This window comes from Synchytrium microbalum (genome assembly GCF_006535985.1).
Source record: "Synchytrium microbalum strain JEL517 chromosome Unknown SmJEL517_scf0016, whole genome shotgun sequence".
In the NCBI taxonomy this organism is placed as follows: domain Eukaryota; kingdom Fungi; phylum Chytridiomycota; class Chytridiomycetes; order Synchytriales; family Synchytriaceae; genus Synchytrium; species Synchytrium microbalum.
In genome coordinates, this window is record NW_022158365.1 from 1 (window position 1) to 27048 (window position 27048).

Genomic DNA, 27048 nt, shown 5'->3' on the forward strand with positions numbered 1-27048 from the left:
CTATATTAACTACCAGTGAGCCCCGACTGACACTCCATCGTTCCTTAAAGTGATCCTTAGCGCGACTGCATCCTCCATGCCGTTTGGTCTCCCCAACTGCGGTTTGCCACTCATCCACAATTCTCGCTCCTAGATTCTTCTTAAACCATTTCCATAGGGAATCAGTGGAAGGGCCCTGTGTGGCCTGAGAAGGCAGGTCGTCTGTGCGGCGTTTCATATCGGAAGCTATGCACCTCAATTTTTTTTGCTCATGGGGGAGGGGGCTCTTAGGATCTGTTCCTGATGAAACACATACGCTTCATATGAAGATCCGCTTCTTTAGTTCAGGGGCAGAACGCTTCACTCGTATACAGAAATGAAGAGGTCCCTGGTTCAATTCCGGGAAGAAGCAATTTTTTATGTTAATCAGAAATCGTAGGGGAACTAAGTTTAAAAAGAGTTGTCGTATATATAGCATTCTATTAATCGATTGAGCCTTGTACAAATGCATTTTTATTGTTGCATCAATGTTGAGGTTTTGTGCTCATGGGGCTCACGAAGCGAATCGGAGGTATCATAAGCGTACTTAGAAGAGCTCATGAGCACTTGATGATGAAAGCCCGTAAGCTTCAATAGTACTGAGCGACTCACCAAAAGCAAGTTCCAACTTGACCCTATTTCGAAACCAATTTCTGAGACCACCACGATCTGATGAACAAGCCAATCATCAATAAATCATCATAAATTTATCTCAGTCAAAAGCTTCGTTTTCATCAACACCGTATGTCATGTGGTCTCAACTTCGTAAGTTTGACTACACTCCATTAAATCAATCAGCTATAGTTCATCAATATTATTATCAATATTATCGCTGATTGAGGGCTGGATGTGCTCTGAAAATGCCCATAAAGTAGTACACAATCGACACAACAGACATGAGCAAAAGAAAAGCCACTGTTCCTGCTAAAGGCAGTGACGCATACTGGGTCGTAAGTGAACAGGCTACGCAACTCTTTCCAATGTTGTTGGATTGTTGCTAACACATCCTGTCAATTTGACATCTTCCATTCTTCCCAGAATGGGAACTTCCCCGATCAATTCACGGTCGAAAAAGAGTATATACAGTATGAATCCATTGGTGCTTTGGGGATTGAACGGTCTCCTTTCATCGACGAGTGGTTTTCAATCTGTTATCACATAGAGGCAAAATAATCGTCAACTACCACACAACCGATTGCTAAAAAGCCGAATCCTGATATAAATACCTTTGGCCTCAAGCAGAACTGGATCACAATCATTGTACGCTTGCAGTTAAGCAAGACTCTCACGTCTCAATGTTTCTGTTAAAGAAAGTTCTTGTACAAGATTTGCTCTGCTTTCCTATAAAAACCTTGAATGTTATAATCGAGACCATATTACAAAAAAAATCCCCTCAAATAAGAGAATCTTACGCATTTTTCGCGTCCATATCTGGCCGTTTTCGACAAGTGCCACGATATCACTATTCTTGGCACGCAATCCATAACGCTCTGCTTCCAAATCATCCGTCTTGTTCTTGTCTCATATATAGTGCAGATTCGGGATGGACGGATGAGATCCCAAGCTTGTTTTCAATGGCAGTACCGCTTCCAGAGCCGTAGTTGGGAATGCCCAATAATAAATAGTTGCTTGTAGCTTGTACTAATCTTATCAGTAGTGTATGATTCCTTGACCATTTGTATCACGTCCCACCTGGAACGATTTCACACCGATGCCCTTCTCCTTCCTAGCCTTCATTTCGATCTCTTTTAACGACCAAAAGTCCTTTGTCTGGGTTGCAACAAGATCAACGAATTCCTGTTTTGCGACACATAAAAGTAGCACTAGAGCTCACTTCAAAGAACAACTCTTGTAGTCTACAGTTTAGTGTTATAAAATCAACCTATTGCCATGATGAAACATCAACCTGCTTGATCAGGTCCTTCGCCAACACATTCTAGTGAATTGATGTTGGATGAGAAAGGACACGACCCTAACAAGAGACAGCAGATCAAGACGACACAATACTTAGTTGCGCCTCTTTTCATCGAAAGACAGCTTCTCCTTGGAGGCCTAGCGTCAAATTCAAGCAAATTCAGTTTCGTAGTGAATTAGGGTTCACAAAGGCTTGTTGACGACTGGATCCGGTGTAGTTTCTGCATATACCATAGCAGCGATTGATGATTTTCAAGCTTGTGAATCCTCATTACTTACTAAAGATTCACACAGGACGAGCAAACTAAACTGAATGAATGAAGCAGAGCCACATAGGCGGATGTTAACCAGCATTAGTAGCGAGTTTACCTTTAGCCTTCACATATAGAAAACTAGCGGACGAATTCTTATTATTGCACCAAATTATCAAATTTGGACATTCCGTGATTGAAGCAGAAACCGACGACATACCAATGTAATGTTTCAATGCCATTATTTGTTGCCCATCGGTGTTTTATCCTGGCTTCCAACCGTGGGTTGTGCTGTTGCCAATGTGGGTTCTTTCGACGTTTTCTTGTCGAGTCGGTTGACAATCAAGACAATCCGACATTGAAATAGATTAAATAGATCCAGCTTGATGTAGGTTGATTTAGGCCCCGAGGGACATTCATTACGTAGTTCTTTTGTGCTAAGATGAGTATACAGGTCTAAAATGACGCGTTTGAGATAACTCTTGACCATCTATGTTCTCATCGTCCGCCGAAAAGATGACATGGATGACGCTCTAGCAAAAACCCTTTGAATACGACGGGAGTCATATTTTGAAATTGGAAACTGACACGAATTTCCGTTTGTCTCCAATTAATCAACTGTATTTACAAAGCTATCTGTTGAACAATGTTGAAGTTTGCTAATTAGAAGGACGCCGGAGAGGAGTATGGCACTGAAGCTAACAAAGAGCAGCATATTACACTCTCTTCAATGGGAAATGCAATTGCTTGACCAAACCAGGTACTTCCCCGGCATGGACTGGGATGAACCTTTTCGCAACAATTCAAAACCAGCCACCAAACATCTTTACTGACGAGTGGAGTTTACACCCATCGTACTGGACGATCGCTAACTTTTAGGCTCGACAGCACCAACCATGAGCATACGATTACTCGTCCTCCTCTTGGTCTCACTATTTTGCGGTTTCGTTGGGGTAGGCAGCAAGTTTAAGCTTTTTTTTGTTTTCGCAACTTGGCAATTTGTTTCAGACCAATAAGTACTAATTATGCAGTGCATTACTTAGGCTCAAACGTCCGTTGATCCATCGCCAACAGCTGATGCAGCTGCTACCCCAGATCCAGCAACATCACCAGGTTTGTTGTGTGGGGATCGAACCATGTTTTTTTCATTTTGAATTGACTTAGATTTTGAATTTTGGAATTTCATTGCATTGAAATCTATTGGAAAGCTTTCTTTGGCCACCTGGGGTGATCAAACTTGACCTTGAAATTGGTGGTTCCACGTCACCCACCACCAAGTTTCGGTTTTACCAAACTATCATCGCCAAGACACTAATATCATCTACCTCATCTCATAGCTGCTGCACTACTTGAATCAACATGGAAGGCGTGTACAGCCCAAAACCCGCCATTTGACACTCAATTCACAATCCAATCGTGCAATGGAACCCTGGCGCTGGGTGTTTCTGGAACCGTTTCCAGACTCGCATCGAGAGATACATGCACGCGTTACTCTGTAGGTCCTTGAATTGTTGTGGTTGACGATGGTGTACTAACGAAACCACACTAGACGCTAAGCATGAAATTCATACCGCACGACGCGACTGATGAATCGCAACGATGGATACTGCATAGTGATGGAACACTACAGAACTCCCTATTCAACACTGCCTACATAACTACAGGCGACACAGTGAACGGATATGTGACGTTGGTGCTGGGCACCGTGGCATGCAGTCCAGGATACTGGGAGTTCTGGCAAGATGGAGAGTTGGGAGTAATTGACGGCGCAACCGTCGCTTACGGGGATACTATAGCGCTATGGTATACCAATACCAGTAACTTTGATTTCCAGCATCTGGGATTCGCACTTGTAAGTTTTGGTTACTATGTCACCGCCAGGTCATGCTTCGTGGAGTCTGACTTGATTCGCTTTGTCCACAGGTAGGTGGAACCGGCACATCGGGAACTGGCTCATCGGGAACCTCGCCGTCAGCTGGCGCTATATCATCGGCTACAGTGTCTCCAGCAAATGCCGCGTTGGGTTCGGCTTCTGCAACCGAAGCTGTTGGCACGGGATCCCCAAATACCGCTTTTGTTACAGCGTCCCCAAACGCAGCCGTGGGTACAGGTTCACCAACTGTAGCTATTGGGACCGGAACGGCAGGTGCTGGTCTACTAGGAACATCTGCCGCAACACCTTCATCATCAGGAAACTCTCCTGCTGGATCTAATCTGACACCAACAGCTGTATCTTCAAATACAGGCACGCCTGTTCAAGCTGCAGCAAGTTCATCGAATCCTGCCTTGGGTACAAGTGCGATTCTGGGGATAATGCTGGGAGTCGTTGCTGTTGCAGGTTGGTGACTGTGTTTGAAACTGCGATTGTTGATATTGTTTAACAATCTTACCCTTTTTTGTACAAGGTGTCGGTTTAGCTGTCGCAATAGCAATAGGTAGCAACCGGCAACGCAGATTCTCGTCTGTTCCTAATCAAGATATATAATCATCAGTGTCATGAAAATTGCATAATAACTGCACCGTGTGCCCGCAACTATAATAAACAATCCATGTCCTCATCAAACTCTTGCACAAATCTGTTACAAATTTCAAACAGTATATATTGTACAACAACTATGTGAATGGAAATTGACACAAAAAAAAGACAAGGGAGATTTATAGTACTACTTTTCTACTAAACAATGAGGCAACCAAACCAAATTGGTATATAAAAATGCTTTTTATGCTTCAGGTTCTACTCCATCCCTTCTAATCACCAGTCACATCCCTCTCCTCCCTCTCAGCATTCACCAACATTGGCGATGACGCAGATGACCCAACAGCAACAACCGGTGATGAAGGCTCAAACCCAAAAGCCCGATTCTTTTCCTTGGCGTTTCGAACCTGTTTGACTATCGACAATTCAGGCAGTTTGGTGACGACCTGTTTCATTTCAATACCATCAGATAGCAAGCCCTTCTTCTTGCTTCCTTCGTATTCAGCATCTTCTTCTTCTTTTGACACGGATAGTACCAGTTCGAGACCTGGATATTCTTCTTGCGAGTCTGTTATTAGGGGATTGTTGGATGATGTATGTGAGTCATATGATGGTGGATGAGGTGGCAGTTGATCATTATTGTTGGAGCTATTTGATGCAGCGGATGGTGGTATATTGATATGGACAGAGTTTGGTTGTTGTGGTTGTGTAGGTGATGCAGTTGATGCAGAATCATGTGAATCCGTGTTTGGTTCTTCTTCAAAATATGCTGGAAGTTTCTCACTAAAGTCTAAAAATCGAGAAAAAGGGCAGGTTTAGAGTGCCAGATCATACATTGCGTAGTAGACCAATTTCGGTGTGCTCTAATGCTTGCAGATCGGATCTTTCTGGATGAATCTCCAGCAAGTAATGCAGATCAGTAACTTACAGACTGGAAGCGTTGCAATGGATTGTTGATCAGAATCTCGAGGTCTCCTTCCCCCAGCAACCTGCCCATTCGCGTTTTCTGTGTATAGCTCCGGATGAGCCAAGCGATATCTCCTGAATCTCAAGTATTGCCAAGTTCTATTGAAAATCAGAGGATTTAGGATGCTTGCTTGGGGCCAAAGATTCCGAAAAGTATGTTTGGTTGAAGCACACTTTGTTGGTCACGACGATTCCAAACCATGGCGTTTTCCAAATAAGACAGAGAGACTTACGCTGCGCCGATGGTCAAGACTATGAGAGCCAGGAAGGCATACACAGAGAGCGAGTTGAAGCTTTGACTAGATGTGAATGTGACGAGGAGTGAGCAAGTTTGATCAAATGATTCACCGAATGGAGATATTAGCGTTGACGAGGAACAGACGGCAGACATACGTAAACTTACAAGTTGATTGCAGTGCTCGCCGATGCGCCTGGCGCAGGTGCAGCGACGGCAGCCGTTGAAGTAGCGAAAGACGCCGTAGTTGTTGTCGATATGTCGCTCATTGTGGGATTGTAAGGATGCTGGCCGGATGTATGGCGATGTTATATGAGCGGTGAAATGCTCGTTCGTTTAATGTTATCTCATTCACTACTTCTATGATTTGCAGTTAAAAGCGGCAGTGTTGGGAATGAGTGATTTTGGAATTTCGAGAACACACGGAAGCCATATCGAACGCGATAAAGAGGCCGAACACAACATCGAAATAATCTTTTTGTAGATTGTACAATTGGCTACACGTGGCATCACGATTTTACTCGTCCTGAATGGACATTGCGTCATCACCAACATCTTCCAGAGCTTTGTCAACATCGAGTCGTGTATTTCGCGTATATATACACGAGAAAAGAGCAGCCCAACTATGTTCCAACACGTTACAATCGTTGCTGTTCATTCTGGTTCCTTCTCGCCCGGGGGTGAATGAGAAATTACCACACAGTTCCTGTTAAGAGTTTCAACATTTTCAACATTACTCGATTACTCGAAAACCAACCAAAATGGCAAACTACGACGCTGTCCGCAAGGAAATCGGTACGTTCGCAACTTATAGCTTGCACTCTCTTTCTCTTGCTGTAAGTCAGAAGCTCACGAACCTTGGTTGACTTGTAGCTTCAATTTTAAAGCACGAAGATTATGATGACGGATCATTGGGACCCGTATTTGTTCGTCTCGCATGGCACGCTTCAGGTATCTATCTATATCGATGTGCTTTCCCGTCCTACCGTCAAGTGATGGCCTTCTCATCAACCAATGTCGACATCTGATGAATTTTGCTGCTTTGACGTGGAAACTCACATGTATTAACGACTCAAATACACCAACTAGGCACATACGATAAGAACTCCAAAACTGGCGGTTCAAACGGTGCCACAATGAGATATGCTCCGGAATCTACTGATGGTGCAAACAATGGTTTGGACCTTGCCCGTGCATTCTTGCACGCCATCTCTGCAAAATACCCTCAAATCTCTGTTGGTGATTTGTGGACTCTTGCTGGTGTCGTTGCCGTCGAAGAGGTATAAAATGGTTTGCCATGCTAACATTGTTTGTGCATGTTTTAACATTATGCATTCATATCAGATGGGTGGACCAAAAGTCCCATGGAAGTCTGGACGTGTTGACGTCAAGAAGGAAACTGTTGCCGTCCGTCCTCAAGTCGTCCCACCAAATGGTCGATTACCCGATGCTACTCAAGGTGCCCAACATTTACGAGGTATGCAGCTGCAGGTTCAGGTTGATGAAGTTGAAGTGTTATTTACAGTTCTATGTTTTCTCAGATGTGTTCTATCGTATGGGATTCAACGATCGCGAAATTGTCGCTTTGAGTGGTGCTCATGCTCTTGGACGTTGCCACAAGGTAAAAAAAAAAAAACCGACATAACAATTTATGCTCTTTGTTGCAAATCCTTCAACAAACACTCATGTGTAGGAACGATCCGGCTTTGATGGACCATGGACCAACGTAATAATTTGCTGTCTTCTTTGTTATTTCTAATGATATGTTATTTCTACTGACGCTTACACATCGTATCCTTTCACCCGTTAGACTCCAACACGATTCTCAAACCTGTACTTCAAGGTGAGTATTCGATAATGATTTAAGAAAAGTCGACACCCCCTCACGATCTCCACCATGTCCTAAAATACACTTATCTGTAGCTCTTGTTGAACGAAACATGGACACCAAAGAAATGGGATGGCCCTCTCCAATACGAAGACAGTACTGGTGAATTGATGATGTTGCCAACCGATATGGCATTGACCAAGGACCCAGAATTCATGAAGGTGGTTAAATTGTACGCTGACGACAAGGAGGTAAGCAGTGTATTATGCAAAAATGGTCACATTCAACAAGTCTTGCTTACTGACACGTCACCATTTTAGGCCTTCTTCAAGGACTTCAGCGCTGCCTTTGCCCGTCTCATCGAATTGGGCGTTACCCGTACTGGCAAACTGTAAACGTTGTGTCGGACGTTAAAAAGTCAGTTTCATAGTTGAAAGTAACCAGAAGGAGAAAGGAGAATACAAAAATAGAACGTTATTGTTGAACTGAAACTATTTGTTTATTTGTGTGTGTGCGCGTTACAAACAAGAGCATTATGACTGGCTTGCGGTGTATACTGTGTTCATAGCATTATAATTACGATCACGATGATATCCCACATTCAAGAATTGCCTTGTTCTCTAATATTTCCACATTTGTTGTGCCTGACTTGACTACAGGCTCAAGTGCCTTCTTATGCATGGCAGAAGCAACTACAGTCGTTGGAGCCGTCAGTCGAGACGGAGCAATCCAATCGACGTAGGGGAAAATACGTTGCAAGACAGATTCGGTGATTCTACCCCCAGGTCGAGTTTCTCCCTCTGGAAACATGAGAAGACCGGGCCTGAATATGCTCAGTTTATCTAGACCTATCTTTCCACAATCCCGCTCTAGCTACACAAAAAACGATAAAAGATTCATTAATCTTTATCATCGAAACAGGATCAACATCAATTTGCATCAAACTCGTACCTCTCCTTTAGTCTTTGGATATAAAAAGAAGGAATTCGCATCAGATCCTCCACTCGTCAATAGTAAGAAGTGGGTTGGTTTATCCTTGTTCTCCTCCTGATATAGTTTGGCAAACTCCAAGCAGTATGTATAGTCGATCTCCTTGAATTTCTCGGCAGACCCAGCATCAGCTCTCGTAGTTCCCAGCGTACAAAAACCGAGAGCTTGGTCTTTGAATGTTTCACGATGTGAACTCAAGTTCAGAAAGTCGACCACCACACTGTTGAACTATCGTGAGGGAAGATGAAGTGAGAAATTTTGACGCGATGCCACAGGCGATCAAGGTGGAATAATGCTGGTCCAACATTATTCAAATGAAGTACACAATGCATGTATCTAATACAACACTCACCTTTGCCTTCTGCTCAGTGGTACATGACGGGCACACGGAATCAGCGTCTATGACACGTCGCCCAAGCGATACGACTTTCGAGATTCCATCATCTTTTAGCAGACATTCGACCAGCCGTTTCCCGACAAGACCACTGCCTCCTATAATAATCGCCGATTTTGGCATCTAAGAAACAGGACAGCGTTAGTCATAGAGCGCGTATAGAGTTTGAGGGAATGCAATAAAGCCTGTCAATAACGCTCTTACAACTATTAAACCTTGGTTTGCTTACCTCGATTTGATCGTGTTGTCGTCACGAACAAAACGACACGTTGTATGTTACAAGACTGATTACACCTCTGCGACGCATCAAAATGAGTGACACTATGCCATTTCCCACTAGTTTTCATACGGCTACCGCAATTTAAACTTTAAGGTACAAATGGACGTGATTTCTGTCGCTGATGCGTTCTCTCCAAACCATTATCTTCATCAATCGCACAAGGGCCCCTATAGACAATCTCGACTCGATAATTATTGTATGGATATGTTGACTCATGAGGGACCATCGGCGCCTGCTCTGGTATGCATCTTATGTTGTTTGCAAGCTTCATTGTTTCTGTTTGACGTTTTGAATGCTTCGCACCTGTTTGCTGACTCAATCAATGTATCATAGAATTCTGGAGAGTCTGAATTACCATGGTACGATGGAAGTCATTGCTAAATTTTGATCTGGAGGGCCTTGTTCTCGCACACGACCATCATCAATCTCAAAAATTGACCAAAATACACGCTATTAAAAAACAACAGGGTAGAAAAGTATCGACCAAAATACCTCAGAGATATCGTGGGAAATGAAGAAACGGTCAAGAAACTAGGAATGATTGCTAGGGATGGCAATTGTCCTAACATGATCATCACCGTATGTGCTCAAGTGACTTGATTCTACTTACAACCAAAAAGAAGAGATTGTCTAAATTTGGATTCCCTTCTAGGGTTCTCCTGGTATTGGAAAGACGACAAGTATACTAGCATTAGCTCATGAACTGTTGGGTGACAATTACAAGCAAGCTGTGTTGGAATTAAATGCTTCTGATGATCGGCAAGTTCTAGCTAAGAAAATGATCGTTTGCACCCTCTATACCATTAGATCTAACATCTTATCTCCATTTATTTAGTGGTATTGATGTCGTACGTAACCGTATAAAGATGTTTGCCCAAACACACGTCACACTGCCACATGGTCGTCAAAAGATTGTTATATTGGATGAAGCTGACAGGTTGGTCATTCGATCAATTTGGATTTCATTTTTGCATCAGCCTAATTCAATGCTCCATAACTAGTATGACCACAGCTGCTCAACAAGCGCTACGACGAACCATGGAATTATATTCTGCAACAACACGATTCGCATTTGCTTGTAACTTTTCCAGCAAGATTATTGAGCCCATCCAATCACGTTGTACCATCTTGAGGTACGCTAGGCTCTTGGATAAGCAGATCCTGAAACGACTTATGGAGATATGTCAAGCGGAGAATGTACGTGCCTGACTGGGCAATGTGATGCCAAGAATTCCGCACAACGAATACATACCGACGCGTATTGTTTTACCGCTCATAGGTAAAATCGACACCAGAAGGTCTCGAAGCAATCATCTTCACAGCAGAAGGTGACATGCGTCAAGCAGTCAACAATCTACAATCAACACATGCTGGGTTTGGTATCATCGAGCCCGACTATGTATTCAAAGTCTGTGATCAACCTCATCCCATGATTGTACAAGATCTGATTCGAGCAGCTAGTAAACCAGAGGTTGAAGTTGCGCTGGCTCGAGTGTCTGAATTGTGGAGTAATGGATACTCGTCGCTTGATATCGTGGGTACTATGGCCAAAGTCACACAGTATAGTACCGAGTTGCAGGAGTTTGTAAAGCTTAATTTTCTCAAGGTGTGTGTTGAACGCGAGAGACAAAGGGACGGATCAAACATGGAATTCATATGTCGTTGGTGTTATTGCAAGTGTGGATTGTCTCCACACCATTGGTCCAATCTATGCCTCTTTTTGCTCATTTGTTTTGAACACTTAGGAAATTGGAGCTGCTCATATGAGATTGCTAGATGGCATGCAATCTCTTGTCCAAATACAAGGACTCGTAGCACGGCTGTGTCGTTTGTCCATGGATCCTACTGATCTGAAAGAATAAGAGGTTTTATGTATTTTGTATAGCTATAGGAAAAGGAGTAAGTCGTTTGTAAAGGAACCAAATGATGAAGGACAGAGAATTATATTACGGGTGTTTGAAAGCGTTTCGCTATAGTTCTTATGAGGCAATTATGAAGTTGCAAACGTATTGAAAAGGGGACTTCACTCCTGCTTCTTGTAGACCAATCGCACCAACTTGTTCAAAGTAGGAGACTGTGCAAGGTTTGAAAGAAGAAGAATCAGATGCGGTTAAAACAGGACGCACGGATTGCCCATTGTAATTCCCCCACACACAACCCTCCACAAACAACCAAAAACGTACCGTGAACTCATACTCTCTAATCAACACAGTTCCATTCTCCTCAACCCTCCATTCTCCCTTAACAGCCCAACCACGATCAGAAGAAGTCTCAATTGAAACTACACTATCGCTCAACCTTGCCATCCTGTCCTTGTAGGGTCCAAAGATGGGGTGCTTTCGCTCCACCCTATGCGACAAATTGGTATGTCAGTTAGGTTGGGTTGATCAAAGTGATGCATGGGTTTACGTTTCATTAGGTTTGGGTATTCCAAACACAAGAAGAAACGAAGAAGTGCCTTTCTACGTACCATTCATTGTCGAGGGTTGCGAGCTCTTTCGTACCCTGAGTGTCAATTGACTCTAGGGTGGTACCGGTGTCGGTTATCGTGTATTGAACTGTCAAGAGTTTGATGATCTATATATGAGAGACGTTCAGTTATGGTGTTTGGTGTTGTTGGGAGACACACAATCTTGGAAAGAAAACAAGCCATAGTAGACCAGCACAACGAAATCATCATTGCTACTAACTTGACGTAACGCCCATGAAACACCTACAACAGTACATTCGTTAGAACCAATGTCGCAACAACTGTGCGATTTAAGCCCCCCAAAAATTGAAATGCCGATGGGGTAACTAGCCGTTAAACAGCCTCCAGAACAAGATCTGTCCCCCGATGCACATGTAAAGCGAATGTTCCGGCTTACCTTGAGCTTCAAGGACGTCTTGGTATGGTGTTGAGGTCTCCTTGTCTAAGTGATGGATGTTTGGAAGGTTGGTTTGTGTCGGATACATTAGATGAGGGCGGTGGAAGATACGCATACCTTCGACCCATTTGCCGTTGAATGATACAGTCATGTCTCCTCTAGTTGCTTGTTGGTGGTATCTATGTAAGTATTTGGCTGGTGTTAGGTGATGCAAGGGTATAAGGCAGCCACAAGCCTCAGTTGAACAAACTATACTCGGTCAAATAAAGTTCATCCACGTATGGATACGGTAGGCATGCAGAGATTTTGTAGTGCTGTCTTGTGATTTACCTTCTGCCGTTTATGATATGCTCAGTTCCCCACATGACTAGACAAAAGCACACAATTCCAAATTTGGACCCAATGGAAGCACGCAGGTCTGCTTAGACACCAAGAACGTGTTTTGGCGACATCCGAGAAGGAGTATCTCGCTTTATCTGTTGCGATCGCATACAGTCTTGTCGCGAGAAACACAACTGCTCCAATTTATGAGCCAACAAATATCTGTCATTATTGGCAATGAGGCGTTTTACTATACATAAGCAATCCATATACCCAACCAAAAGCAAAATAAAAAAAAAACAAATTATAAATTGTTAACCTCGCCACTCCTCTCCTAGTTTGCGACCCGCTTTTCGAAAAAGCTGGCCGCAGACGTTGAGAAACTCTTCAGACCTCGTCCTTTACGACCCGAGTTAAAACTAGCAATAGACTGCCTTCCAGAGGCGGTTGATAAGCGTGGCTGGGTTGTTGTATTGGTAGTAATCATTTCGTCGACTTCGGTTGTAGTGGTGGTTTGTTCCACGAGCACCATATCTTCAGTGTTGAAGTAGCCTTGTCCTACGGCGCTCCGTGATACATCAAAGGCTTGATTTAAAAGTGTGATCCAGGCCAAGTATTCTAGTGATCTGTAAAAAGGCAATTTGGTGTTACAACATACGTCTGGCAAAGGATCCTGATAGCACTAGACTTACGTATCAACCGCAAATCGAAGCTCTCCAACACCTTCAGCGACAATAGTAAAGTTACAGGCCATTCCTAAATCTTCTTCACCATATAATCCCAGCACGCGACTGAATGGTATGAAGACTCGGGGCTTGCCGATAATGAGCAAGGGACATGGAATCATTGCTGATGCTGCAATGTTTCCCAGGATTCGGACACCTTCGTTTGTGCTCCATGAATCGCCTATTGATTTGTGTGGTTGGTTTCGAGCTGGTGTTTGACAATGCGAGATGCCGAATTGAATAAAGGGTACCTTCAACAGGCATAATACGATGACCATCTTCGATCATGAGTTCAGTATACACGATATTTATATCATTTGTGGTTCGAGGTGCTGTGAGCCATACATCCAGCCCTTTCCTATCACCGAGTCCGCCACGTCGTGTTAGACGTCCTCTTTTCACAATCGGGCTAGAAAAAGAGAAAATAATTAGTATCAAGGTAGTCTCCCACTACGAAACTGCAAACATCAAACAAACGGAACACAATCTCACCCAGACCCTGGTTGCGGCAGAGATGTCACAACAGTGGGCACTCTGAATACAGAGCCAGAATCATTAACGGAGGAGATTACAGATGTGCGGGCACCAGCTTGACTGTTATAATCGGTCATTCTGTATGTATTTAGCACGAGTTTCGGTGGTGGCAATGGTGCACTTGAATTCCTTCGAATGCGTTCGGATCGTTCCTGTGTACTAGTAGTTTGGGTAGTTTGTTGCTGTTCCTCAACAATTAGCGTTGACGTTGGATTATACGAGGATCTGTGGTTGTTTGTGGAGGTGCTTGAATTGTTGGTGGCGACTACCTGAGTAGTGTTATAGCTTGAGCTTTGAAAGGATAGCTCTGGGAGGACTGGAGCTGAAGTTTCTAGGGTTTTGGTATCGATTTCAGCAGATTTTCTTAATATTGACCGGGGTGTCGAGTAGAGAGAATCTCCTCTTTTGCCAAAGGATGGTGTGGTTGGTGGTGTAAGCAATCCGCTATATGAAGAAGCCTCAGAAGCAGTCGGTATGGATACACGATATGCCAAGTTCCGGAGTGACGTCTTCCTTTCTGGTAGGACTGTGTCGTTCTGTACCTCTACTACGGGTTCACTCTCTGCTTCGATAGTTGTGATTGTTGTTGTTGTAACTTTAGTGACTTGGACGTCAATTTCCTCCTCTGTGGCCGATGCAGAAACGAAGGGTTCCTGTGTGTAAGATTCTCCCATATACGGCTAGCAAGTATCGGAGGAAACTTTGAGTAAGAAGGTAAGACGTTGGTTTTGCGTTTTTCAGGATTGTTACTGTGTGGGGGGACAATGGCACTTCGCAACGAGAACAATGTATAAATAACGTATCCTATACTTGTAAGATCCCAAATATACCGTCAAATGCATGCGATAGACCGCATAAACCCTGCTTTCGGGGAGCGAACGATTTGTCAAAACAGGCTAAAGACTCTCAACACGGTAATTTCAAATGGGAAGAGGTGTTTCTAAGAATTGGCGAACCAAAGTGCTTTATTTCAATCAATGTGTTCGGCAGCAACAACACAATTAGTGATCCAACCGCTGTATTTCTGAAAGTCACTGATCACAAACTGGGAATTTGTATTTGGTGATGAAACACGTTCATCCGTGATTGTCGTCGTACGCAAGCTCTCGATACTTCATTTGGAGTACTCTGAAATCATATTGGAACGTGTACTTCATGGATCGGGGGCAGAGACCTTCAGATCGACTTGTCAGTCCAAATCAAAACCAATCAATGATGGGAACCACCGAGCGTGAAGGCCCAGCTACAATGCTGGACCTTCCAGATGAAGTAATATTGCTGATAATCAAGCAGCTATCCTCCTCCAGGTACGATTTGTAGAACAACTTTTGTTTAAATTGCCTTTTCGTATTATCGAAGTTGCTAACAAATCTCCCTTCGTAGTCAACGAAGCGTTACGGAAGTCATTACTCCGGCTCTACTAAGACTATCACGTTGTAACAAAAGACTCGAGTCGATCATGCAAGATCCTATCGTCTGGTCTGACATCTTCAAAACAACCTTTGATGATGCCGCTTTGCAAAAGAGACTCGTCAATGAAGGGACCAGTAGCAACACATCCAATGTATTCATCAATGAAATGAAGAATCGGACTTTGATTCTCAGAAAAGCTCGCAGAGAAAGAGCTTCTGTACCGATAACAGCATATTCTCGCAAAGCTAAACAAATTATGAAGGGATTGTGCCAGCTAGTATTGGAGAACGATACCAAAAATATGAGTCATATCAAACACGTCGTGCCGTATATTCTGTCTGTGCTGATAGCTCTGTGGGAGACTGGACATCCATATGATTTTGAATTGAGTTTGAGTGTTTTGATGAGCTTGACTATTGCTGCTCTTGCTGATCATTCGATTGTGAGTTTCTGATATTTTGTTGCATATTTTCTCGAGGTTCGCCGCAGCGTTTGATGAGATCGGCTGACGGTTTATTGCTTGGGGATTGCCGAAATACTTGATGACATTGTATATCTGACTGGACGGTTTCGTTTAGGCGCTGACAATTGCAAAGGACAGCAAGATGGGACCAAGGCTATCAATGTTTTTAAAGGATCAGATCTCGGTGCAACTCATAGATCCTATGTGGGCGTCGCAGGTTAGGGACCCCTTCCCTCATGTAAGACTCGTAAACACTCATAACCACAAGCAAAGGTTGATCTTTTGCACTAAACCACCAAATGCCCCATAGATTATAATGGCACACCTAATCCACCTCTGCTTCATCTGCCAGCTTATAGTTATAAACCAGGACCCGCTCCGATACGCCAACACTGAAACAACAAACACCCGATTTACACCACCGCCCGAAATAACCCTAGGCAGCTCCATGTTTGATATGAGTATCGGACCGCCCGATCATACAAGACATTTAAACAGTTGTTTAGAGAATTTAAATGGGAAATGGGAGGGGTATTATTTAATTGATGTAGGTCAATTCCATCCTGTTGATGCTCCATTCAGTACGTTTCGATATGATGGGATTATGAAGATGCAGTTGGAAAAGTCCGCTGATTCTGGTCCGCATATTGTACGGTTTGAAGGGCAAGGAACGGATGTGATTGATTCGTTTACGATCGTTGGCCGGCTTGTGGCGAGGAATGCTAGAGTGTACATCAAGAAGCGATATGCTAATCATCAAGGTACTTTGGTCGTCGTCCGAGTCAGTTTTTTTGCACAATATGTGAACTTACACTGAAGTATCTTTCGCCACATAGTTGAGTGGGACTACGATGGTGTGCTGTTACCACAAGGTAAATGTCGTTCTTTTCTTTGCTAGTTGGAGCTTTGCTCATGGTGCTCTGTTACCACTAGGGATTGTGGGCTGTTGGGGAAATGCGGATACAACATTTGGACCGTTTTGGATTTGGAAACCAAAAACTGCCACAGAATGAGAGTAAATGAAATTTTGCCGCTGATGCTTGAGCCGCTTTAGCAGTATACTTGAGAGCTTTTGCTTCTAATTGTCGTCTCTTTGTATGCATCGTAATCCAACTTTGAACAACGTAGTCGTTTAAACAAACCCCACTCCCCATTGTTGTCGTCAACCAATTGTTGCCATTGATATACACACACGGCGATTTAGAGCTTTGACTTCTTTTCACGATAGTCGTTAAAATTCTGTGAGGGTGAAAAAAATATAAGTGAGCAATCGAATGGTTGCACTTTTATCTTGATCTTGAGCCTTTGACTTACCTTATCACGCTCGGACAACATTTGCGTCAGCTTGCCTCTGTTTGCGTTGAGACGCTTTCGGTATTCTACACTGCTTGGCTGGTGGAATGCAAGAGTCTGGATTTCTGTTCCAGCTCGAAGACTTTCACGGTAGCCCTACGAATCACGTATGCGATCAGGTACTGATAACTAAGCGTTTCAGATTGACTGTCGTTCACTCACCATATGCTCCATAGCCCGATGAACTGAACGTTTGTTCATTTGTTGAGTGTCGATCGGAACGTTGGTCATTCTCACCGCAATTTTAAGGACTTCTTCGTCCAACTATTTGTGTGCACATGTCAGCATCGTTTTCTAGGAGCTACGACTTGGTGAATGATCCTTACCTTGTTTAGCGGGTATGCTCGATTAGCGAAGCCAGAAGTCACGGCTTCAACTCCTAATAACAGTTTAGAGTGGTTTCAGCATACAAGTTGGAGGAGCTAGATCACCAACGTTGGATCACAACACATAAGTTCATTCGTCTAACCAGAAATGGAGTCTCCAGTCAACATCATTTCCATTGCCCGCCTCGGACCCATAAACCAGGGATGGTATTGCATGTCCGGTGGACTCATTATTCGAGTGACTAGTATAAAACGTATTATCTCAAAGGCGAGGTTGGTGAATGCTGGTAAATGGTCAAGTATTTTACCTGGGTAACCAATTTCAGCGTCCTCTGCAACATATAGGAGATCGCATGCAGCAGCTAGCTCTGAACCACCGGCAAGGCAGTATCCATGTACTTGAGCAATGACTGGTTTAACCATGTCCATTACGTTAAACCACCCTGTAAATTCCAAAGATCAGATCTCAGCTTGCTGCCAACCGATTTAAGTATCTCCAAACCTTGTAGAACGTGACGAGGCCAAGCTCCATCGCCCATGGCAGTGGGGTACGCATCGACGTAGTGTTGTGGTTCGCCCAAGTCATATCCTATGGAGCAACGTAAAGTTTCAATAAAATGGTTGGGCTCGCCAAAGGCGCAAAGAGGAAAATTTCCACTTGATGTTCGTTTTGACCACAAAATCGAAACAGCGATCCGATGCACAAAGCTCCAACATACCAGAGCAGAACGATTTGCCCGCTCCTCTGACAATTACCACACTGACAGAAGGATCATTGTCACAGATAAACAATGCCTTGAACAAGTCCGTCCTCAATTGTCCACTTAGTGCGTTTCTCTTTTCAGGGCGATTCAACGTGATTCTGACGACTTTGGGAGCAGGTCTGTCAATCAGGATGCACTCGAATGATGATGGCCATTCAGCCTTTGGCGTTACTACGTCTCGAAGTTCGTCTGCCATTGTGTGCGAGTGCCTTTAGCTGTGTTGCAGCAGTGTTGGTTTCTGGAACGTGATGTATTACACGGAAACACTTATACGGTCGCTCATGACGTCACGGGTGAAGTTGTATTGGATTTGTAGTAGTTTGGATTAAAGATATCAGACTTGGCAGGTTATAGTCTCGCTTCTTTGCAATTCCTGGTTTTTTAAGCATGGAAACCCAAACATGGGGTTTTCGCGATGATACGTATAGAACACGTATCTGTTGGAGGTAGGACAATGTTTCGGGCACGAATATAAATGTTCCTTGCTCCATTTTAGCGGCTAGCTGTCTATGATTTTTTCCTGCTGAAGCTATGCCTATGTGTGTGTGACATCAATTCACCTTCCACGCTTTAGTTTCATTCCCACATATTCGAAGGCTGCATCCTACTAGTATATCGAGATATCAGCCTACTGCAACTCCAAGATTCCCAGTTAATTTCTTCCTAACTCGATACACACAATCAAAACATGGCACCAAAATTCGAGGATCTAAAGGTCGAAATTGATGGATCAGTGGCCACCATCACGTTCATGCGACATGACACATACAATTCTCTCAAATACTCGTATGTTTATGGCCCTTTTTCTGCTCGCTAGCTCCCTTGGTGGAATAGAATGACTGACATCAAGACTCGTCGTCTAGTACATATGCCGAAATTTCGAAAGCTCTCCGATACATTGACAACCAAGACCAAGTCGTCTTCACCGTTGTTACTGGTGGAGATTGTAAATTCTTCTCTTCTGGACAAAGTGAGTAACTTTTGCGGCAAAGTCTCAACGTCTTGGTCATCATTGATATTCTATTTCACACTGATATTCTACACGGCTAGATCTCCAGAATGCTATTTCTCAGCCAGTGCCAGCTGATCGTGATGAAGCTCGTGCTGCTGCCACCATCTCCTTAAATGCAGGGTAGGTGGTTGTACCCTGTCGTGATCCCAAACACGCTGTTTTGACCAATTTTGTCAAACAGTCCCGCATCAGCAGCCTACGCTCTAGTTGAACACAAGAAAGTCACCATCGCAGCTCTCAACGGTCCAGTCATTGGATGGCCTGCCGCATGGGTCGCCACATTCGACATTATACTTGCTGCTGACAATGCCTACGTGTACATGCCTTTCATGTGAGTCTGCTATTAAAGTTTAGACACATCTTCATGAAGCGGTCCTTGACACCCTTTGCAACAGGCGACTCGGAGCTTCTATTGAAGCCGCTGGATCATTCTCGTGGCCATACAGAGTTGGATCCGGTCTAGCAGCCGACATGGTGCTAACTGGACGTAAAGTTACCGCTCAAGAGCTACTTGCTGTTGGTGGTGTTCAAAGAGTGTACCCTGTTGCGTCTTTCGCTAAAGGTGCAGTTGATAAGCTCGCTGTTTCGACGAAAGAGGCAGCACTTGAATAATCAACCTTCTTCCTCTTACAACAGACGTGGCTGCATTCATGGCCGAAATGAAGACATTGAATGCACGATCACTTCTTGAAGCCAAGTTCTTGATGAGAGAACCAGTTCGTAATGCCATGAGAGCGGCTGTCACTGCAGAAACTCACTACCAGATTGAAAAGAGTGGTGGCCCAAGGGACAACTCTACCACGTCTGGGTTTGCCATGCGTGCAAAAGAAATTGCTGATGCTAAAGCTGCTAAGGCTGCCAAAGCTGCCAAGTTGTAATAGTTTTGTCTGCTTCCTGATTCTCATGCAGGAAATAAGAATTGCTGTGACAAATTTACAAATGTGCGCGTTTGGCGCTTAGGATTGGAACATGCTTTTTGTAGCCTATTTCATACCTCTGCTCAAATGTCAAATGATTCTGTAAACCCGTTAGCGTTAAAAAACAAGCGGTTGAAGGGACTGAGTTGAACTCCGATACCAGGTAAGTGCGATATTCAGCTTGTAATTGCCAGCTTTATCTCTGCCTGATGCATAGTCGTTCAAAATGAACCTTTTTTATGTGCAGTCTGCTAACCCATAATCACGACGCATAGGACGCATAAGGACTAGTCCTTTCGCAGCATCAAGCCGTAATTGTCTTGCATTTGTCTGACTCTGAATTTCTTCCTAATGACGAGATATCGCTACCCTCATCACCAGCATCAACCCAAATTTCATCAGCAAGCGCTCTGCAATGCGTCATAAAACGCTCTGGACAGCTACCATACAGGGAATTTGGACCAATAGTGAAGCAAGAAGCAGAAAGTGCCCCCTATAATGGATAGCCAACTTGTCCCTTACAGACCTATCTTGGCAGAAATGACTCGGAAGGTGAAGCAGCTCTTGCATATAATAGAGAAGTCCTGAGACGAGATGTCCCCAACGCCAAAGTTAATACCGTAGCCCCATTTGATCTGGTTCCTTTGACAGTGCCCAACACAAACATAGTTACAAACCACGCTGATGTAGACGACACAGAAGCCGCTATAGCTGCTGTTGCAATGACACAACCTCAAAAGATTGACAAGAGTAGCGAATTCAGAGGAGTTGCAAAGATGGGAGAAAAGTGGCTGGCTTATGTTAGCCTTCCGTTGGGCAAGTACGAACTGGGTCTGAATCTCGCTGCTGCTGCTCGATTCCATTCGTTTCAGCTGAACATATGGGAGGAAAAGTCCAGCTCAAGTTCTCTTGCCGCGTCCTGTAGACCGTGTAAAGCGTTAGAGCTGCGGGTTTGTGGCTCAGGGCCCTACTGCATTATATAATATTTATGTTTTTCGCATTTGAATAGTTTTTTGTTTGTATACTGAATCAAGCTGAAAAGATTTCTCAAAGATAACAACTTGGCACGTCGCACAAGTTAATGCTTCTGTTCTATTATATAGGGCACAAAATAAGAAATGACAATATCTTCATTCCGCCACTGTAGTTACAAACTTGAAGAATCCAAGTTTGAATAATAAGGCAAATCCAACATGAGCGACAAGGACTGCCGGTATCAAGATCTTGGCTCTGATATCACCTGCCCTGGCGACTACGGGTGAAAGGTTTCGTACTTTGAATAGAGCTAAGAGAAAAAGTGACAAGGCTTGAGCAAAAGAGGCTATTAATGTTGGATGACACCTCACCAGAGGAAGCGAGAGCTAACGCAACTAGCAACCATCGCCATATATCCGATGGAAATACACAAAGAAGCTTTAAAGAAGAAAAGATTGTTCGGTAAACAAAAAAGACTCCTCGTGTAATAGGATGCGTCGAAATGTCCTTACCGAAACAGGTATCCAAACACTCAATCCATATCCATACACATCAATAACTTCCATCAATTTCAGTGGAATTCCCAGCCACCATTTGCCCACAGCCCATACCACTAACGGTACCAGTCCAGCATACATGTAGACTGCAAATGTTGCAAATGACAGTAACGAAAAGTCGTATGTGTATGTTGTTCCTGATGAATAGGCTTGGATGGAGCCTGCGATGCATGATGTCACGAATAATGAGAATATTACAGTTGTTGATACCCAGAACGGACCTATACACAAAAAAAAGGCTATAGGTATTGGCATACATCATTGTTCTGTGGTTTGCCTCAAACTCATACCATATAAATCAGGATTTGTAGTTATAATGTCCATGAAACTTGATTTTGGGTTGATTGTTGATAGCAGTCGTGCTAAAACCTTTTGGGTAGCAAAAAACGTCAGAAGTTAAACGCACAGACGTTGCAACGTTAATGTCTTGCAACCCCAAGCATACATCTGCAGAGTCCACATTAAAGTATTGTACATAGAATTCAGCACTATAAAATGCTGCTGGTCGTTTTGCTCCATCTCCTCCTCCTTCGCCAGACGTTGGTAGAATGAATGCTAACAGGTAGACACTTGTTTATTACTATCGCCAAACAGTTTCACACTGTAGGACGATATGTCTTACGTGTATTGCTCCCTGCAGCTCGAGACGGACTACCAGTCACCTTCCCAGTAAGCGTTGAACCATCTGAGGCAACGAAATCTAAATTTTGTGGTTCAATGTCAGCTTGCTTTTCCATCAGTACATGGTCCAACAGGATCAAAAATACGTAGATCCATGAATATCAGATAGATATCTGGGATTTCTGTTCCAATGCTCACTTTGAAATCTGAGTTCGTCGTCAGCGTCCGTCTGTTTTGGAAATGTTTGAGTTGGTTTAATTTTGAATTGTCTGGGATGGATGGAAAGAAAGGCGAACGACTGTAGTCATGATCGAATTGTTCGCTTACCGGGTCCACGTCCACTAACGCTTCGTATTTTCTCGCCATGTTTTATGTGCCAAGCTCTAATCATTCAACCCCGTGAACACCTTTGAACAGACTTGCGCACATTTTTTCATTTTTTTCTCCGTGTTATATCTGGATTCATATCACATTCGTATCCCTGTTCCATGTTCAAATGTCGAATATTACAATGCTAAATGGCACGAGGTCTTAAATTATTTCACGACCAAACACGACTTTTATCTTCTAGGCAGTCTCACTTCACAAGTCCAAACAATAGGTTGATCTGTGTCAACCGTGACAACCTTCTCATGTCCGTCAGACTCATCAGCAAACGCGTTAGAGGTACTAACAAGACCTCCAAATGATGTTGGCATTGTAGGATCTATATTGAAATATTGGATGCTACTTCTTTTTGGTAAGCACGTATCCCAACATACCTAGATTCCATTTAAGACCAGTGGTAGTGAGTTTGGCCACTGCAATCCCTATTGGTAGCAATCCACAAGTTGGACCTTCAATGTTTGGATCACATATGATGACGTGTTTTCCCTTACGAGAGCAAAAACAGGTGTTATTCGCCTATCTAATTCTCGTATCTAGAGCTCCAGCACTCACTGGTGTCAACAGAAACACAACACCTTCATCTGAAAGCAGGTAGAGTCGACGACCAACTTGGGACTGATGCAAGACATTGATGGCATGCATGACATGATCGAATCGTCCGGATAAAGCTCCGAGAGCCACTATTTCGTACTAGATGTGAAAAGCTGAGTTAGACCGGCTCACTATCGATCATTTGAAACCTTGCCTTTTTCTGCTCATTGGATTCAGCTTTCGTAACAAGTGCCAGACACTTCTGAAAGTCGGTAGAATCTTGATCTTGGACCTTTTGTGCAATGACTCCCTAGAGGTAAATGTCGGTTTGAAACGCGTCCTTGTCGATAACTCGCAAAAGCAAAGGAAATACTTACTTCGGCAGCATACCAATCTCTAACATCAGGGCGTAGCGAGTCCAAGTCACCGACAATAGCATCAGGTAGATATCTTGAAACGTTCGTCATGAGTGCGAGATCCGACTCCAAAGAGGCAAAAACATACTTTCGTCTAACATTGTCAATCTCCAGCACATCATACACCCGATTTGAACCACCATCAGCAAATAGTTTGAGTGATGCTGTACAAGAGCTGACGAATTGAGCACTTCTCCACTTGTTTGATGCAAACAACCAAGACACTCACCACGCGACCATAACCGATCAAATGTCTTCAACGGACACAGTGGTTGGTTTAGAATAATCAGAGCTAGTGGTATCGATTCATCACGCTGAGAATCACCAAGAAGACGCGAGATATTCCATTCCATTTTTCTAAGCATATAAAGTCGGTGAGCTACCATCTTCTTTTCTCAGAAGTTAAGTCAAGTATTATTTAGATTGGGTACTTTCGAGTATCAACTATCAAACTTGATGAACGGATTACCTATACTCTCACTGATATAAGATGATAACTGAGAGGAAAAACTAATCCAAGAAGATTTGGCCCTTCTGAACTGTTTAGCACCTTTTTTGTGATTTACAGTATTAAAAGTGCCACACATACAACGCAGAGTGGGATTATCGTTGATTTGATGTAGTTGAATGTATGGATGATGTCGAACTAGACTGTTTCATATGGTCTTGTTGGGTATTTTTGTGACATCAAAAAACCCAAAGTTTGGAGGAAAAAAAAGAGAATTAAGATGGAAGACTAGATGGCAGATACTGATGTATTAACGTCAGAGATTGCTTAGAAATACACTATGGTAGTATCAGGCATTTAATTTGAAGCGTTTATACCAGTCTGAAGTGCTGATTATGCCCCCATCTTTTTTTTCGCATACAATTAGCAACGACCACGAACAGCTCTGCGAGGTTCACGTCGCGTTCTTGACTCTGCTATAAATAATTTTTGTCCCCGCGTTCTCTGTAGAAAAAAAACTTCTATTCAACATGCATTGAAAACAGTTTTCACTCTTCAACTCCAAAAACACACCAGTTCTATCAACCGTTCGCTCATACGTTGAAGCAGATTATACAATGGTAGTAGATACTCAAAAGCTAGGTAATGTAATTGCATACACTTTGTTATCGTGTTTGTCTCGCTTAAGAAGCTTATCTAAACTCTCAATTTTTAACGTTAGCCCTCCTTTCGGTCGCTGACAAGACCAGTTTATTGGAATTGGCTAAAGGATTACACGATGTTGGTATCAAACTAGTTGCATCTGGTGGTACTTCAAAGGCCTTGAAAGAAGCTGGTCTTCCTGTCAGGTAAAGCAACATTTTCATTTTGAAACTCAGATGCGAGTGGTGCAGAAGTGTTTTTGCGTTGATATATTGTGATAAAGAGCGCATTGACTCTAAATCTTATTCTCTATACTCACGGTGGTTAGTGATGTATCAGATATTACTCAAGCTCCTGAAATGTTGGGTGGTCGTGTCAAGACTTTACATCCTGCTGTCCATGGAGGTATTATCCAAGTGGCGTAATTCTTTGTTCGGCTCTTCCAATGATTTTTTACTTTCGTTGGTCAGGTATTCTCGCACGAGACATTGCATCTGATGACGCTGACATGAAGGCTCGTGGTTACGACAAGATTGATATTGTCGTCTGCAATCTCTACCCTTTCAAAGAAACTATTGCCAAGGCTGGAGTTACAATCCCAGAAGCCGTTGAAGAAATTGATATTGGTGTGTACACACGGACTACCTTTGTATTTCGCTTTTTTTGCTTGCTTGCTAAATCCTCTCAAAACTTGCGCGTACTAGGCGGTGTCACCTTACTACGAGCAGCTGCGAAAAACCACATTCGAGTTACTGTAGTATGTGATCCATCAGACTACACCAGTCTCTTGGCTGAACTCAAGGCATCACATACCAGTTCTGGTGTAGCAACTACCAAAGAAGAAACTAGGAAAATGCTGGCACTGAAAGCCTTTACCCATACTTTTGAATACGATCAAATGATTTCTACCTTCTTCCGTGATCAATATGCTGGAAATGGAAACATGGCTCTCACTTTGAGATACGGTGCCAATCCTCATCAAAAGCCTGCTCAAGTATATGTTACTCATGGTGAATTGCCATTCAAAGGCAAGTATGGTCTCAAGCTATCCCCTGGTTTGCTGACCAAATGGGTTTTGGCTGTTTTGATTCGTTACTGTTGCGGGAGGACCCAAACTAACACTGTCCAAACTTCTCATTAGTCGTGGCTGGATCTCCTGGATACATAAACTTGCTAGACGCTTTGAACGCATGGCCACTAGTCAAAGAACTCAAAGAAGCCTTAGGTCTCCCAGCAGCAGCATCATTCAAACACGTGTCACCAGCAGGTGCAGCCGTCGGTGTCCCACTCTCTGATCTCGAAAAGAAGGTCTACTTTGTAGATGATATCGAATTGACTCCATTAGCATCAGCATACGCTAGAGCACGTGGATCAGACAGAATGTCTTCATTCGGTGACTGGATTGCCTTATCCGACATATGTGATGTAGCAACAGCCAAAATCATATCTCGAGAAGTATCTGATGGTGTAATCGCACCAGGCTACGAACCAGCAGCATTAGAAATATTGAAGAAGAAAAAGGGTGGCAAATACACTCTTTTGGAAATGGATCCATCATATGTACCAGACGTAATGGAAACTCGACAAGTATACGGTCTATCACTATCACAACGCCGAAATGATCTAAAGATTGACGCTTCCATATTCTCAAACATTGTTACCGAACAACACACCCATCTACCAGAAGACGCCATCCGTGACATGATTGTAGCCACCATCGCGTTGAAGTATACTCAATCCAACTCGGTATGTTATGCTAAGGGCGGTATGGTTGTCGGATTAGGTGCTGGTCAACAGTCTCGCATCCATTGTACCCGATTGGCTGGTGACAAGGCTGATAACTGGTGGATGCGTCATCATCCTCGCGTAGTAGGAATGGAATTCAAGAAGAGCGTCAAGAGAGCAGACAAGGCTAACGCTATTGATCTGTTTGTGACGGAACAAATCGATGATATGGAAGCCTGGACTGCTTTGTATGAAACTGTACCTGCTCCATTGACGGCTGAAGAACGTGCTGAATGGAAGAAAGGGTTGAGTGGTGTGGTGGTATCCAGTGATGCCTTTTTCCCGTTTACCGACAACGTGCTGGTTAGTGCCTTGATTCTGGTGTTGGTGCCTAATCAAGCCGGCGACTTGCGAAACATCGTATTTCTAACATCTTCCCCTCACTTGTTTAGCGAGCTGCTGCTAGTGGTGTCTCGTACATTGCTGCTCCTAGCGGATCAGTGCAAGATGCTCTTGTTATAGCGGAGGCTGACAAGCGAGGAATGGTGATGGCCCATACACAATGGCGTCTCTTCCACCATTAGAGGAAAACATTCATCAAAAATAGTTGTAATAGTAGTTGTGCACTCATATAGATCATTTCAACCACGTTAAGCACATATTGGTTCAGTCCTTCGTCTTTGTAGGCTGTAAAATTCA

At 43.5% G+C, this 27048-nt stretch overlaps 8 protein-coding genes across 8 annotated transcripts; 4 read left to right on the forward strand and 4 right to left on the reverse strand.

Annotated features, from left to right (window-relative positions):
• Window positions 1–6621: 6621 nt before the first annotated feature.
• Window positions 6622–8083, forward strand: SmJEL517_g03163 (uncharacterized protein; the record flags this gene model as incomplete). The annotated part of the gene is made up of 9 exons (XM_031169091.1): window positions 6622–6655; window positions 6734–6811; window positions 6950–7140; window positions 7205–7337; window positions 7402–7481; window positions 7554–7586; window positions 7671–7703; window positions 7784–7939; window positions 8009–8083. 9 exons carry the CDS (start codon window positions 6622–6624, stop codon window positions 8081–8083), a joined length of 813 nt encoding a protein of 270 aa, XP_031024932.1.
• Window positions 8084–8270: 187 nt separating this feature from the next.
• On the reverse strand, window positions 8271–9195 carry SmJEL517_g03164 (uncharacterized protein; the record flags this gene model as incomplete). The annotated part of the gene is made up of 3 exons (XM_031169092.1): window positions 8271–8561; window positions 8640–8906; window positions 9031–9195. 3 exons carry the CDS (start codon window positions 9193–9195, stop codon window positions 8271–8273), a joined length of 723 nt encoding a protein of 240 aa, XP_031024929.1.
• Window positions 9196–9451: 256 nt separating this feature from the next.
• On the forward strand, window positions 9452–11214 carry SmJEL517_g03165 (uncharacterized protein; the record flags this gene model as incomplete). Its single annotated transcript, XM_031169093.1, has 8 exons — window positions 9452–9592; window positions 9686–9711; window positions 9820–9931; window positions 10005–10084; window positions 10188–10289; window positions 10354–10549; window positions 10632–10958; window positions 11098–11214. The coding sequence occupies 8 exons, from the start codon at window positions 9452–9454 to the stop codon at window positions 11212–11214; spliced, it is 1101 nt and encodes a 366-aa protein (XP_031024928.1).
• A 161-nt stretch (window positions 11215–11375) lies between these two features.
• Window positions 11376–12370, reverse strand: SmJEL517_g03166 (uncharacterized protein; the record flags this gene model as incomplete). Its single annotated transcript, XM_031169094.1, has 6 exons — window positions 11376–11426; window positions 11536–11701; window positions 11823–11929; window positions 12013–12065; window positions 12220–12264; window positions 12337–12370. The coding sequence occupies 6 exons, from the start codon at window positions 12368–12370 to the stop codon at window positions 11376–11378; spliced, it is 456 nt and encodes a 151-aa protein (XP_031024931.1).
• A 6436-nt stretch (window positions 12371–18806) lies between these two features.
• On the forward strand, window positions 18807–21030 carry SmJEL517_g03167 (uncharacterized protein; the record flags this gene model as incomplete). The annotated part of the gene is made up of 7 exons (XM_031169095.1): window positions 18807–18904; window positions 18982–19088; window positions 19169–19250; window positions 19312–19461; window positions 19526–19692; window positions 19767–20004; window positions 20586–21030. The coding sequence occupies 7 exons, from the start codon at window positions 18807–18809 to the stop codon at window positions 21028–21030; spliced, it is 1287 nt and encodes a 428-aa protein (XP_031024930.1).
• A 147-nt stretch (window positions 21031–21177) lies between these two features.
• SmJEL517_g03168 (uncharacterized protein) lies at window positions 21178–22566 on the reverse strand (the record flags this gene model as incomplete). The annotated part of the gene is made up of 8 exons (XM_031169096.1): window positions 21178–21332; window positions 21394–21460; window positions 21535–21800; window positions 21870–21948; window positions 22025–22134; window positions 22202–22279; window positions 22399–22429; window positions 22528–22566. 8 exons carry the CDS (start codon window positions 22564–22566, stop codon window positions 21178–21180), a joined length of 825 nt encoding a protein of 274 aa, XP_031024934.1.
• Window positions 22567–22760: 194 nt separating this feature from the next.
• Window positions 22761–23887, reverse strand: THI80 (thiamine diphosphokinase; the record flags this gene model as incomplete). Its single annotated transcript, XM_031169097.1, has 6 exons — window positions 22761–22906; window positions 22962–23073; window positions 23140–23277; window positions 23366–23428; window positions 23496–23698; window positions 23764–23887. The coding sequence occupies 6 exons, from the start codon at window positions 23885–23887 to the stop codon at window positions 22761–22763; spliced, it is 786 nt and encodes a 261-aa protein (XP_031024933.1).
• Window positions 23888–24599: 712 nt separating this feature from the next.
• On the forward strand, window positions 24600–26933 carry SmJEL517_g03170 (uncharacterized protein; the record flags this gene model as incomplete). Its single annotated transcript, XM_031169098.1, has 7 exons — window positions 24600–24624; window positions 24704–24830; window positions 24953–25029; window positions 25095–25250; window positions 25329–25679; window positions 25766–26712; window positions 26802–26933. The coding sequence occupies 7 exons, from the start codon at window positions 24600–24602 to the stop codon at window positions 26931–26933; spliced, it is 1815 nt and encodes a 604-aa protein (XP_031024870.1).
• Window positions 26934–27048: the final 115 nt, after the last annotated feature.